This window comes from Setaria italica, chromosome III (assembly GCF_000263155.2).
Source record: "Setaria italica strain Yugu1 chromosome III, Setaria_italica_v2.0, whole genome shotgun sequence".
In the NCBI taxonomy this organism is placed as follows: domain Eukaryota; kingdom Viridiplantae; phylum Streptophyta; class Magnoliopsida; order Poales; family Poaceae; genus Setaria; species Setaria italica.
The window spans coordinates 25,259,855-25,272,185 of NC_028452.1; the positions used below are offsets into that span (position 1 = coordinate 25,259,855).

At 49.0% G+C, this 12,331-nt stretch overlaps 2 protein-coding genes and 1 long non-coding RNA gene across 4 annotated transcripts; 1 reads left to right on the top strand and 2 right to left on the bottom strand.

Annotated features, from left to right (window-relative positions):
- The first annotated feature begins 257 nt into the window (after window positions 1-257).
- Window positions 258-894, top strand: LOC111256790. Its single transcript, XR_002677016.1, has 2 exons — window positions 258-391; window positions 519-894. It is a non-coding gene; the product is annotated as an uncharacterized LOC111256790 (long non-coding RNA).
- A 524-nt stretch (window positions 895-1,418) lies between these two features.
- LOC101756861 (nuclear pore complex protein NUP50A) lies at window positions 1,419-5,537 on the bottom strand. Of its 2 annotated transcripts, none has more exons than XM_022825333.1 (2): window positions 5,231-5,537; window positions 1,419-3,064 (listed from the first exon to the last, which is right to left on the bottom strand). In XM_022825333.1, exon 2 carries the CDS (start codon window positions 3,043-3,045, stop codon window positions 1,657-1,659), a length of 1,389 nt encoding a protein of 462 aa, XP_022681068.1. In that variant the 5' UTR covers window positions 3,046-3,064; window positions 5,231-5,537; the 3' UTR covers window positions 1,419-1,656. The 2 variants fall into 2 exon arrangements, with proteins under 2 accessions (XP_022681068.1, XP_004962372.1); XM_004962315.2 differs by having other exon boundaries at window positions 5,268-5,536.
- A 3,819-nt stretch (window positions 5,538-9,356) lies between these two features.
- Window positions 9,357-10,380, bottom strand: LOC101756456 (late embryogenesis abundant protein B19.4). The gene is made up of 2 exons (XM_004962314.3): window positions 10,194-10,380; window positions 9,357-10,053 (listed from the first exon to the last, which is right to left on the bottom strand). The coding sequence occupies exons 1-2, from the start codon at window positions 10,309-10,311 to the stop codon at window positions 9,710-9,712; spliced, it is 462 nt and encodes a 153-aa protein (XP_004962371.1). The 5' UTR covers window positions 10,312-10,380; the 3' UTR covers window positions 9,357-9,709.
- Window positions 10,381-12,331: the final 1,951 nt, after the last annotated feature.

Below are 12,331 nucleotides of genomic sequence, written 5' to 3' on the forward strand. Positions count from 1 at the left end.
AAGGCCGAAAGTGTACGAATAGTTGTCCACGAAAAGGAAAAAGTCCTATTCACCTCCCGGACAGTGGGCCGAGTTTACGTTTCCACCTTAGACTCGAAAACCGTCTGTTCCAACTCCCTAACGTGATTCCATCCTGGTTTGGCCCGAGCTGGCGCCTTGTCATCGCCACGTCACCTTTCCGACGTGTCACGAGCCCACCTGTCTGTGTCGTCGGACAGCCGGACGGAGGAGAGACGGCGAGGCCTTTATCCCCCATCCATCCATCCATCCATCCATCCCTATTCAGCCGGACGGCGAGGCTGAGCGGGGGCGGCGTCGCCGCCGAGCTCCACACATGTTTGCGCATCGAGGCCGCACCCGCAGGTCGGGAGAGGTCGCGTACTCGCGTCAGGTCGGGTCAAAGCCGCACCCTCCTGCCATGGCGCGCGCTTGCTTCGTTTTGATGGAGTATTTTTGCTTTGCTTGGACGGATTGCTCCACAATCAAGTTCCGATTCTCTTGCTTGCTTGCTTGCGCAGGTGGAGCAGAAGCTGGAGTGCTGGCGTGAGGACCCAGGAGGCGACGCCGACGAGCAATTACCGCGTGTGATTGAGAACAAACGACTGCTGGTTCTTGGACTGAGAGCAAAATCAACCAATTACTAGACATACGGGGCTAGGGCTAATCCATCCAAATTAATCCATGCACGGATGTAACAGGAGCGAGCTTCGAGGGAGAAATTGGTAGCCTGGGTGCTTGCTTGTGTGATGCTGCAGCTGCTGCCCTTCCGCATCAGAGAAAGATTAGGCCACTGCTTGGTGAATTTAGTGCTAGCGTAACTGCGTGAGGAAGAAGAAGTAAGGAACAGGTGATCTCTCCGGCGTCCGCCGCTCACACGCTGCTCATATTGCGTCATGCTCGCCCGCTCCTCGCTTGCTCTTGTTTTGATTTGTAAATGTAGAGGTCGTCGGTGGATAGGCCAAGGAGGAGGAGGAAGTCGAGGCGCTCCTGGAGCACCTTGAGCGGCACAGGTGGCCACGGCGCGGATGGCCAGCGGCGGCGGCGGCAGGGGAGTACGGGAAGAGGATAAAAAATAAGAAAATTTTTACGCATGTCAAAACCACCGCCACGTCATTGCCACGTAGGATAAAACCAGGCTGGATTCAGGTTTTGGTGGTAAAGCCTCCGGTTTGGTGAGTTGGAGGAGTCGGAACGGATGGTTTTAGAGTCATAGGAGGAAACGCGGACTCAGTCCTTATTCCAGGGAGGTAAATAGGACTTTTTCGGTTGCGGTGCAAAACGGCCTACCAACGATGGAAGGCCGAAACTACATCGAGACGATAACCTAACCCTCCAGGCATGATAACTGGAAAACACGGCACGTCGGCACGCATAGATTAACAGACAGCGAGCATAAAGGAGCACAATACAAAAGCATATAGACCAAAAGAGTCTCATCTCCAGGTTACTAAGATTATGACTTTAATGTAGTTCACAGGCTACCCACTGTTCCAAAAAAACAGCATCAGGAAACCGTATGCAGTCACAAGTCACAACTCAGGACATCATGGTGTGATACAGACATCTCATTTAAAAACTCCGCAAATAACAGATAGTATCTCTCGGCTCCTTTTCCTGGAGACGTACTAAGTATGCATAAGCGTGACCCAACAGGCTTCAGACCTCGGCTGCCTTGGGGGAGTTCTCGGGTGTCTTCAGCGGCACATCAGGTGCCTTCAGTGCCTTGTGAGTCTCCACCGCGCCCTTGAACTCCTCCCTGGTGGCAGTGTCCTTGAACTTCAGAGCAAAAGTCACGAGGCTGCTCTGAGACTCGCCGATGCTGTTCATGCAAGCGAATGTCACGCCCTTCTTGTCCATGTCCTTGAGCGACATGTCATCATAGAGGCTCGCGTTCAGGACCAGCCGGTAATTGCCCTTGGTCCTCATGACGAGCCGGGCTCTCTCACCACCAGAAACAGGGACGTTCAGCTTCACCTCACCTTTTCCTCTTTCTTTCCAGCCCCCATCTAAGTACTCATACAAAGCAGAGTCAGCAGTAAATACAGCCTTCTCGTTTTCTTCACCAGTTTCAACAGGGCCCTCTGCCATAGCAAATTTCTTGGGCACCTCTCCTGAAGTAGCGAGCGCTGTGGAGGAATTCCCGTTGTTGGTAGCACCAAGATTAAAAGAAGGGAATGAAGAACCATCAGTCTTCAGCCCAAATAGGGGACCAGGACTTGATCCATCTTTAGAGGCCGAGCCAAATGAGAATGATGTGCTTGAAAATCCAGTTCCAGCCAGACCTGTGAAGGCATTTTGACCACTTGACAGATTCTTAAAGGAGAAAAGTGGTGTTGCTGATGAGGACTGCCCATTGTTATCAGCATCTTTCTGCTCATCAGGCAACCCATCCTTGGTCTCTGAATTACCTCCATCTTTCTTCTCAGTACCATCCTTACTGTTTCTATCTTCATCTCCAACCTCATCTGCCCCTTCCTTTTCTTCAGCATCTCCCTCTTTTGTTTTGTCCTCAACTTCAGATGGCATGCTGTCACCTTCCTTGGGTTCTCCAACTACTACTTTGTCTGCACCAGATCCGTCCTTTGCGTCTTCTGCCTTGTCAATGGTTTCAACAGGTTGAGGTGGCACTTCAGTTGTGGCACCGGAGCCAGTTTTCACAGTTGATTCATCCTTCTGAATCTCAGTTACCTCACCAGAGCCAGCATCCTTGTCCGGCACAGACATAGTATCTTTGCCACTACCATTGCTGCCCTCATCAGCTTTGACATCTGAAGGTTGAGGTTCTGTGACAGGGGCACTTGCTTGAACACTAGAATCAGTGGGGGTAAATCTGATTGCAGAGAAAGGATTAGAAGAAGGAGCTGATGACGGCTGCTGGCGCCGAACCTTTACAATTCTTCGGGTTGCCATCACTTCCTCAGTAGCTTTCTTAAATGTACCCATCTCTTGCTCTGGTCCGTCATCATCAGGCTCAGGATTATCCTTGTTGATTTGGGTACCTGCAACCCTCTTCCTAGAGCTTGGAGCCTGTTCATCATCTGCCATCTTTCAAGGTTGGTAGCACCTGGAAATTTAAACAAGAGAACAAACTGAGAAAACAGTGAAAAAAAAAGTTCCATGAGCCACCACGAAATCATATGAGAAGGAGAGTACCACAATTCAGAAAAGAACATGTAAAATTAAGTCCATAAATAAAGCCTAATTGCCTATACAACAGCCACAAAAAAAACAGAATGTAGGCACTAAATGTTACTCCCTCTGTTCCAAAATGTGGTGTTTTAGTTTTGTCCTAAGTAAAATTTCTCTAACTTTGACCAAGATCATAGAATGCACCAACATCTAGTTTCATTAAATCCATCATGAAACATGTCTGGAAAGAGCATCCGTTTGGTATTGTAGATGTATTAATATCTATAAACTCGGTCGAAGTTGCAAAAAATTGACATGGGACAAAATTAACACACCTTGGAATGGAGGTAGTAATATGCAAGGTCCTTTTACAACCCGTGTATAACTTATATACAAAAGAAAACTTAAAAAGAACAGAATAATTGCATGATCATGGTGCGAGGTGTTTGTGAACTCTAATATCATGGTTTATGCTTGCACCTCTAAGCTAAGAAAAGCACTCAAAATAAACAAAAAACACACACACATATAATGCTACCAAACTATGTAAGGATGCAAGCAGAACCGTCTGCAGACAGCCTGCAGGCCGCCAGTCCGCCACACAGAACTTTTCTGTGGGCTTTGCAGTGTCCCAGAAGGTCAAAACATGTTTGCCACACACATCTGCTGGGCTTGACAAGGGAAGCAAAGCCTAGCAGGAGCCCAGAAGAAACAGCTTTCAACCGAATGGAGGACACATAGCAAGGAATTTCAATTTAGCACATTTAGACCAGAGACATCTAATACAGTGAAAAAGAAGAAGAAAAGCTCCTGCTGACAGCCTTGATAAGTCAGTAAATTCATTTTTGTTTTATTGGAGCTAGAATAAAAAACTCAAATTAAAATTACCACAAGAATTGCATCACTATGTTAACTACAAATAGTTGAATTTCTTCCATCTAGAGGGTAATTGAATTTAATTGTGTAATACATACTACAACATGGCAAAAGTGATATAAATAGAACAGAAAAGAGTTGCATTCACTTGCCCAGCGGCAACAAAGGGCCACGGGATCAGATCAAACTGAAAAGATCAAGCTTTTGGACATCTTTGAAAGATAAAAAACTTCAACTGCTAGTATGAATGCACATTCAGATTTTTCATAAGGAGTGAACATGTAAAGTGTAACTTTCCAACAGAACTGGAATCAAAGAAATACAGACTCGTGTGATTATGCAATTCCAACTTACAAGTGATCTCTCAGTTTGTCCAACACATGAATTCAAGTTAGTAATTGAGCAATGATGATAGTACAAACTAAGATGAACAAACCAATCCAGAGAAGCAACTACATTTTGCAACCAGATGCAACTCATACCATGGAGAGGAAAACAAAGAAAGCTACTTTGACTGCCATATTAAGAATCCTGCACTCCACTTTTAAATAACACTAGATCATATACAATTGCTTCTACTCTAAGCAAAACTTGGATTGTTCTACAATATAGTACTGACAGATCAATCTTGATTAGGTCAAACTGAAACTAAACCATTTTGTTACCGAGAAGTAGTAGAAGTCTCAGCATTAATGTGAGCAGGATACTTGTAAAGAAAAGTGGGAGCAAAACAGAGAAAATGGGAGCAGATCAGCAGGATTACGTGATCTCACCTACACAATACACTAAATCAAGTGCCATGTATTAAGCATAAAGACCTCACAGCTCACACATTTTATAGCAAGTTGCACATATAGCGAAGACCCAAGAACTAAATAAGCTACTGCTAAACAATTTACAGTTATAGTTTTTCAGAGACCATCATCCAAGACCAAAGGCCAGCCAAATAGGCGAACACACTGAAAGCTAGCAAGAAAATCACAAACACACCCAACCCAAGCTTCAAGTACCTGACGGGTTACTAGACAAGGACCTCGAACTAACGCTGATACTAATACGAGATCCTATCAGCACCCACCAAGTGACGTAGACCGCAGATTAGGGGAGCTGCTGCTCAAGAGCGCAGCAAAAAGAATCACCACCACAACAACAAAAATCAAGAAAAAAATATAACTCAGATCAATAAATCTAGCACTTGGAGCCACAGATCAGCTCATCAACTTACTAACTATGCGGAGAAGCGAATGAATCTGAAGACTGACCTCGCCGTTGAACTCGACAGCCTACTTAGGGTTTGGCAGCGGAGGCGGCGGCAGGGCAGCAGGCGGCGGTGCAGGTGATGGAAGGACAGGCGGCGGCTGCAACTGCGAGTGCTGCGGCAGTAACGAAGAGAGGGGGCGGCAGCGGTAACGAAGGGAGGGGCCGGAGGCGGCGGTGGTGGCGGCGCTCCTCAGACGCGCGCACGCGAGCAGCGAGGCAAGGAGGAGGACGGGCGAACGGGAGCGTATAGCATTTGCGGGCTTGTGCGGGATTTAGCGGGCCCTGCCGACCGATTTGGCTTCTTAGCAGGCCAGCCCGCGGTAGACGGGCTGAGACGCTGGATAGGCCTTTTCCTGCGGGAATCCTATCCTTCTTTCGCATGATGGATAAACCCTCCACATTTCGCTTTAAGAGTTGTGCAAACAATAGAAATTAACGCTGCAGATCTTCCTTCTCTCCTCACCCGATCTCCAACCCTAGCTACTGTTCATGTCGCCACCGACGCCGTCGGGGCCAGGGGAAGGAAGTTGAGCGGCAGGGTGGGAAGGTCACCGCCGGATGCAGGTTGTGGTTGAGGTCGGTGGTGGTGGGTGGCGAGTGGGTGGAAGTTAGGGTTTCAGGTTTTTGAGGCGAGGCTCCGATGGTCGCTGGGTTTAGAGGAAGACTGGCGGTGGGGTAGGTTCGGTGATGGTAGCGGTTTTGACCATCGGCGGAGGCACAGAAGCGCCATCGATTGGCCAGGGTTGGACACCCATTGGACAGTGGCTGATGACGGGGGTGGTGAGGGATGGTGGATTAGAAAGGGCGGGGTGGAAAGGGCAGCGGCGGTGGGTGGAAGAAGGCGCGGCGGCATGGCAACCACCGGTTGGGGCGGGGGTGGAGGCTACTAGGAAGAAGGAAGACGAGGAGGAGTGCCAGGAAGAAGATGATAAGGTGGAGAAGATGACGAGGTGGAGATGGACCTTGGTGGGTTGGAAGTTAGATTGGAGCCCCCTCCTCTGAGGCCTATTTCATCCTCCACTTGTTATCAAATGTAAGACTTTTTTTTGGCAAATATTCAAGGTGGAATTTCCATCCTCCAGTATTTTAGATTAGTGCTATAATAAATAAATGATTAAGATAAGGTTAGGAAACGATCCAACCAAATGAGTGGATGTTAATTTTTATAAGGAACTTTGGCCAAGTGGAGGTAGAAGAATGGGATAAGGTATAAGAGACTGAGCACGATGACAGTGTGATTTGAAAATTAGAAAACCACGTACAAGAAAGTTTAGAAAAACAATTTTGGTGTAGAGATGGAGGATAAGAATTAGGGAAGAAAATTGCTCTTGACATTAATATCTACTGACTTCTTGTTCATGTTTCTTTGTATCACTATCTTTACCTTTACCTAGTTTTGCATAACAGTTAGGACTCACTTGACAGTGTATCCATACACATCTCTAACAACAAATGGCTGCTGCTAGTGATACCGCAATGTTGCTGTCACGAGCGGATCTATACGGGGGGTAGGCTAGGGGGCTCTACCGGAGTGCAGTCTTATAACTTTTTATCATACATGAAGAAGAGGTAGAAGAAGAGAGGGAATAAGAAGTGAAAGAGGAAGGAGATGAGGGAGGAGTTGGGGTGGATGAGTCCCCTCTACTAGTTGTTGTAGTAGTTTCTATAAATACACTAAATGAAAGATTATTACGCACTTGTTAGCGGCCTAACCGGCTTAGTTCTGGTTGTTTTGAACGAGCGATTTTTGCTATGAAATCCATATGTAGGTAGGCGTTTGGAGGTGGAGCATCATGGATTGTCGTGTGTTCAATGGATTCGTTTGGGAGGTTAGAGCTGGTATAGTAGATCACTAGAAACACTGGCGCAGCGTTGCCACGCCCCACTTGATAGGAGATACATGTATTATCGTCTGGATATACTTAATTAGCCTGCTAGTTTGAAGTTATATAATACCAATTCTACCAAGACATCTGAAATGCATGTTTGTAGATAAGTGTGAAGTTATATAATACCAATTCTACTAAAACATCCGAAATGCATGTTTGTAGATGGTTAGTATATATACATGTTAGCTTGTGTGCTAAGTTTACGAAGATGTGCTGAGAAAATTTGAAAGGAAATGGAAGAGTGGAAGACATATAAAAAGGTTGATTAATCTGAATTTCTATTTTGTCACGCTCATCTGCATGCCCAATACTTCTGGACAGCGGGCGCCGTGTGGTCAGGAGTAGTTGGGCGGAACGATTACGTTCCACGTTCCAGGAACATGGTAACTAAGGTCTAAGGTTCGCTCTCTTCTTCATTACCGAAATAGAACCTGCTGGATCTATCAGGAATGGAAAACGAGGAAAGCCTGATGGAGCTGATTAAATTGGACCCCGAAGTCATTGTGATACATTCAGATTCAGAAAAAGAGAACAAACCTAAAAATATTAGTAGCTGCTACGAGGGCAACAACCTTTACTGTATCTGTATTCTGAAGTCTGTAGCGAGTATGAATTGTTTTCTTTCTTTTTATGCCATGAATGTTTTGGGGGAAAAAAATTATCCGTACACTGGCTTGAGGCGCAATCTCTATGCTCCCTCAAGCAGGCGGACATATATTTTGATGAGCCTAATGTTCACAATGAAAGATAAAAGGTTTTGTCAGACACTTTATATAGCATGTACATCATTGATTAGTACTTATCCGCATGGTATGATGCATGTTCAGTTACATTACCTCGCCAAATTGATAATTATTACAGCACCACGGACCAATCTTGAGCGTAAGTGAGTACGAGGCCGGGGATCCTTTTTGTTGTGTTGCTTGCTCTTCTTGATTCAGAGGATGATGAGATGGAGGCTTAGCCTTTTGCTTCCCGTTTGAGCCTGAGGCAGACCAAGGAGATCAGCGGAATAGCTAGACTTGCTTGCCTATTCAGAGAGTGCTCTTGCAGTCTTGCTCGTGGCCTTTTGGGACTCGCCGCTCTCCAGAGTCCAGAGGAGCACCCTGCAGATTACCTGTAGTATGACGTATCAGCCGGAGCGCTTCATCGGCGTTCGACGCGCCGGACCTCTTCTTCGGCGTCGCTGTCGCGTGGATCTGCAGCTCTGCGAGCTGCTGACGGACGATGGCTATGTTTAGTGTGGGAAAGGAGACTGGTATGGTGGAGGGAGCGGCGGCGGTGGTGACGGAGGGAGCGGGGACGCCGGGGAGGCGGGCGGTGCGCTGGCGTGTTGGCATTCAGCCATCCGCGAGATCGAGATTATCGAGACGGAATCGAGGAAGAGGGAAGCGGCGCCGGCGTGACCGCTGCTTGCTCCATGTAGCAAATCAGCCCAAGCGCTCCGAAGCCTGCAGCGTTCTCAGGAAGAGTCTGGACTCTGAACCAGTGGGCGGATGGCCTGATTGAAAAGCACGGTAGTGAACGGACGTGATTCGCTGGTGACGTGGCTCAATAGGAATTTGAGAATGGTCCGAGACCCTGACCGGATTTCGTATTTCGTACAGTAGAGATGCGAACCGAGAGACTCGGGAAATGAATTTTGAGTTCTTAGACAGGACGAGGGTTGCAGATTGAAACCGATCACAGGGCGCAAATTGGAACCGGATTAGAATTGCCCCTCATCGACACTATCCGACTTATCGTGTGTACATTCTCTCAAGCCAAATCGAGGTAATAATATGAACGGTATGATAACTTGCTACGGGCAATTCTCCATACACCCTGGACAATGTTTAGGAAAAACTGCTCGTCGAGCAGCAGCAAATAAACGAAATGCGAGGTGGAGGTTAGTTACCTGTGATGTTGCTCTGCTCTACTGTAGACTGATTCATCTTCGTCGAAGAGGTTCAAGCAGGAACTTTCTTCCATGCATTAACCATTATCCAAATAAAAGTGCTCCTGCTCTACATGTTCCGTTCGTTTTCCCTTGTGCCAGGACAAACATCAGTGCACGCCGTATTATGGACACAGTTTAACTTGTTTCGACGCACGCAGTGAAAAATTTAGGTTCTTCGATAGAAGACGTGCAGACTGTTCATCAGTATCAAGCGCGCAGCTTGTTCATCATATCAGTGTGAAGCTAATCCGGCTCGTGCGCGAAAGAAGTTCCAAAGTAAAACAGGAGGTCCAAACAAGAAACAACACAGGCTGCTGTTCGACTAAAGGGGACAAAGCCTGAAGAAGCCTGCCTCGAGGACGACAAGACACTGACCACTACTACACCTAGCTGAAGCAAAGCCCGCATGACAATACGCACACATGCGCATGACCGCCTACATGCGTGCCGCGACGACTCTGCATTATTCAGAGCACACGCGTGCCAATCTCAAGCTCCCTACGACTACGAGAGCAGCACGTCTTCGACTAGCTAGCTAGGCTTAACACTACCACACTACCCTGCCTGCAGCTACATGCTACGGCGCCGCACGTACACGGCGGAGCAGGCGCGGCATCTAGGACTTGGTCCTGAACTTGGACTCGTCGATCTCGATGCCCTCGCGGGCGGCGCGCTCCCCGCCGGACTCCTCCTTGGTGCTGAGCCCGCCCTTGCGCCCCATCTCGCTGTACCCCTCGTGGCCGAGCTGCTCGCTGCGCGTCTGCCCACCCTTGCTGCCCATCTCGCTGTAGCCCTCGTGCCCCAGCTGCTCGCTCCGGGTCTGCCCGCCCTTGCTCCCCATCTCCTTGTAGCCCTCATGGCCCAGCTGCTCCTTGCGGGTCTGCCCGCCCTTGCTCCCCATCTCGCTGTACCCCTCGTGCCCCAGCTGCTCGCTCCGGGTCTGCCCGCCGTGACTGCGCCCTGCACCGACATACAAGAATCATAAATAGCAATGATCACTTTCATTCATCAGCACTTTCATTCGTCAGACAGAAGCAAGAGAGATGGTGATTTGTTCGGAAATGGCGGCTCCGGTATATGGACGGCGGTTGCGTACGTACCCTCGGCGAGGTGCTCCTGCGCCTCGAGGCTCTTGCCGCCGGTGCCGCCGGGGACGACGGTCTCGCCCTCGCGGGCCATGCGGTCCAGCTCCTGCCTGCTCTCCTGCCCGGACGCCATGGCCGTCGTCAGCTCGGTGTAGGTCGTTGCTTTGCTGTTAGCTAGAGATTGTGTGCTTGTTGCTGTGACATGGAGGATCAGGGTGCCGCCGCCGCCGTTTTATAGCCGCCGAAGCGAGGGGCGGCGCGTCGCGAGGCAAAGAGACGCCAGCAGCCGGGGCACGTGGGCGCCGACGCGGACGCAGCGCAGGGTCGCTCGGCGCCCGCGCGGCGCGACGCGTGTGCGGGGACGCCCCTGGCGCGCGACACGTACGGGCGTGTGACAGGCGGGAGCGCATGTCCCCGAGCGGGAGAAGTTATCCGGCCCGGAGCCCGGAGACTGGGAGGCGGAGCGAGCGGCGGGCGCCGCCTGTGCGGGGGCCACTGGAAGCTGGTAGCGCACTGTAGCAGGTGGCGAGCTGGTGCTCCGGCCATGCTGCATTGTCGACGCGTGGATTTGCTCGGTCTCCGATAGGGTGGACAGGCGTTGTTCGGCGTGACAGTGTACAGGGATGGACCGGCCGTGTACTCGCCCACTACGTCTTGGCGGTTTTCTGTCCCTGGCGAGGCGTGGCCGCACGACGTACATCGTCGTCGACGTGGAATGTACGTGCTTGTATGGCGCGCGTTCCGTTCATACATACGTATATATAAAACCGGCAACAAAATAACTAATTCTGTAGACCCAAATCTGCATCCGGTCCGATCAAACCCGAGCCCATATCACCCGCTCGCTCATCCCCAAACGGCTCCGCAGCTAGCCTTGCGCTTGCGCTTGCGCGGTTCGACTCGACGGCTCTCAGACCGAGCAACAGGGCAGCCACCGATTAATTACGCAGAAAATGATTCTTAAATTTCTCATGTTTCCCATCACACGTGCACGTAGAAAATATTGCCGCCATGATTCATTCATCGAGCAGGAAGCGGGATACGCAATCCTCCAAAAATACCGCCGCTCTGGCATCGCTGGAAAAGATCCCCCTATTGCCGACCCCCCACCTGACTCTCCACAAGAACATCACATCACTACTGCTGAAGGCGTCTAAATCCTCCACTAGCGATGATGCTGGATTGTTCCAATCGCATCCCCGTTGTTTAATTAGCCCCCCTCGATGGCCTGTGCCATTGGTGCTAGGATTGCCGTGTGCATGCTTGATAAAAGTTCTTAGTGTTTGGATGACCTGCCCATCTTAATTCAAGCCAGCGGAGACACTTAGGTAAGCATCATGCAATTCTCCCTCCCTCATTCTATTAGTACTGATGCTCCTCGGTTCTAATTGGATAATTGCGTAAATATACATCCGTGCATTAATATACAAATGTTTTTGATTCCATCTATTGATCAGATGTACAGGTTTACTATTTCAATTACCCTGCAGCATATATTTTAGGTACGTAATATATTTTTGAATGATTCATCAATCTAACGGTAAATTAACGGTCGCAGAAGCCGCCGGCGCAAACGGCGGAGGCGCCGGACATCGTGACCGGGCTCGCCGCCGAGCTGGGCAGGTTTTGTACGTTAGCGCTACCTTCTCAATGCTGGGTTTCTGCACGTTCGGCAAGGCACCCAGTTGCTAGCAAAGACTCTTAACAAATCAGTGCCTTGAGCACTACCAAGCACTTTTACACACTCACGCTTGAGCACTACCAACTAAAAGCTGCAGCTGCACCCCCTACTGGCCAAAAGGCAGCCCTGTGCAGCTGGCCTGGTTAAGGTTCTAATAATTGCTATAGGTCTATAATCATCTTTGTCACGATGTTATTCCCGCTAATGAAATTTTACACGTGTCAGACGACGTGGTGGGCAGCTAGTCCTATGCTTATAAAGTATTTTTCCTTTAGCTCTCCCCACTTATATCTTTTACAAGGACGTTAAGGGGACAAGATACATAAATGAATAAATGCAATGAATTGATCGTAAAAGTTGTATTTGCGCAATTAGACGATCACCATGATTCAAGTCATGAGAAATGAGGAACACTTACGGTGCTGTCATGTATAATTTTTTGATAAACCAGACCGCATTGCCTCTAAAGAAA

What these genes read in the sequence shown, in the direction of transcription:
- LOC101756861 (XM_022825333.1), bottom strand. Translation starts at nt 3,045, where the DNA reads ATGGCAGATGATGAACAGGCTCCAAGCTCTAGGAAGAGGGTTGCAGGT.
- LOC101756456 (XM_004962314.3), bottom strand. Translation starts at nt 10,311, where the DNA reads ATGGCGTCCGGGCAGGAGAGCAGGCAGGAGCTGGACCGCATGGCCCGC. An exon ending in GCAGGAGCACCTCGCCGAGG is followed by an intron (nt 10,054 to 10,193) that starts GTACGTACGCAA and finishes ATGTCGGTGCAG; the next exon opens with GGCGCAGTCACGGCGGGCAG.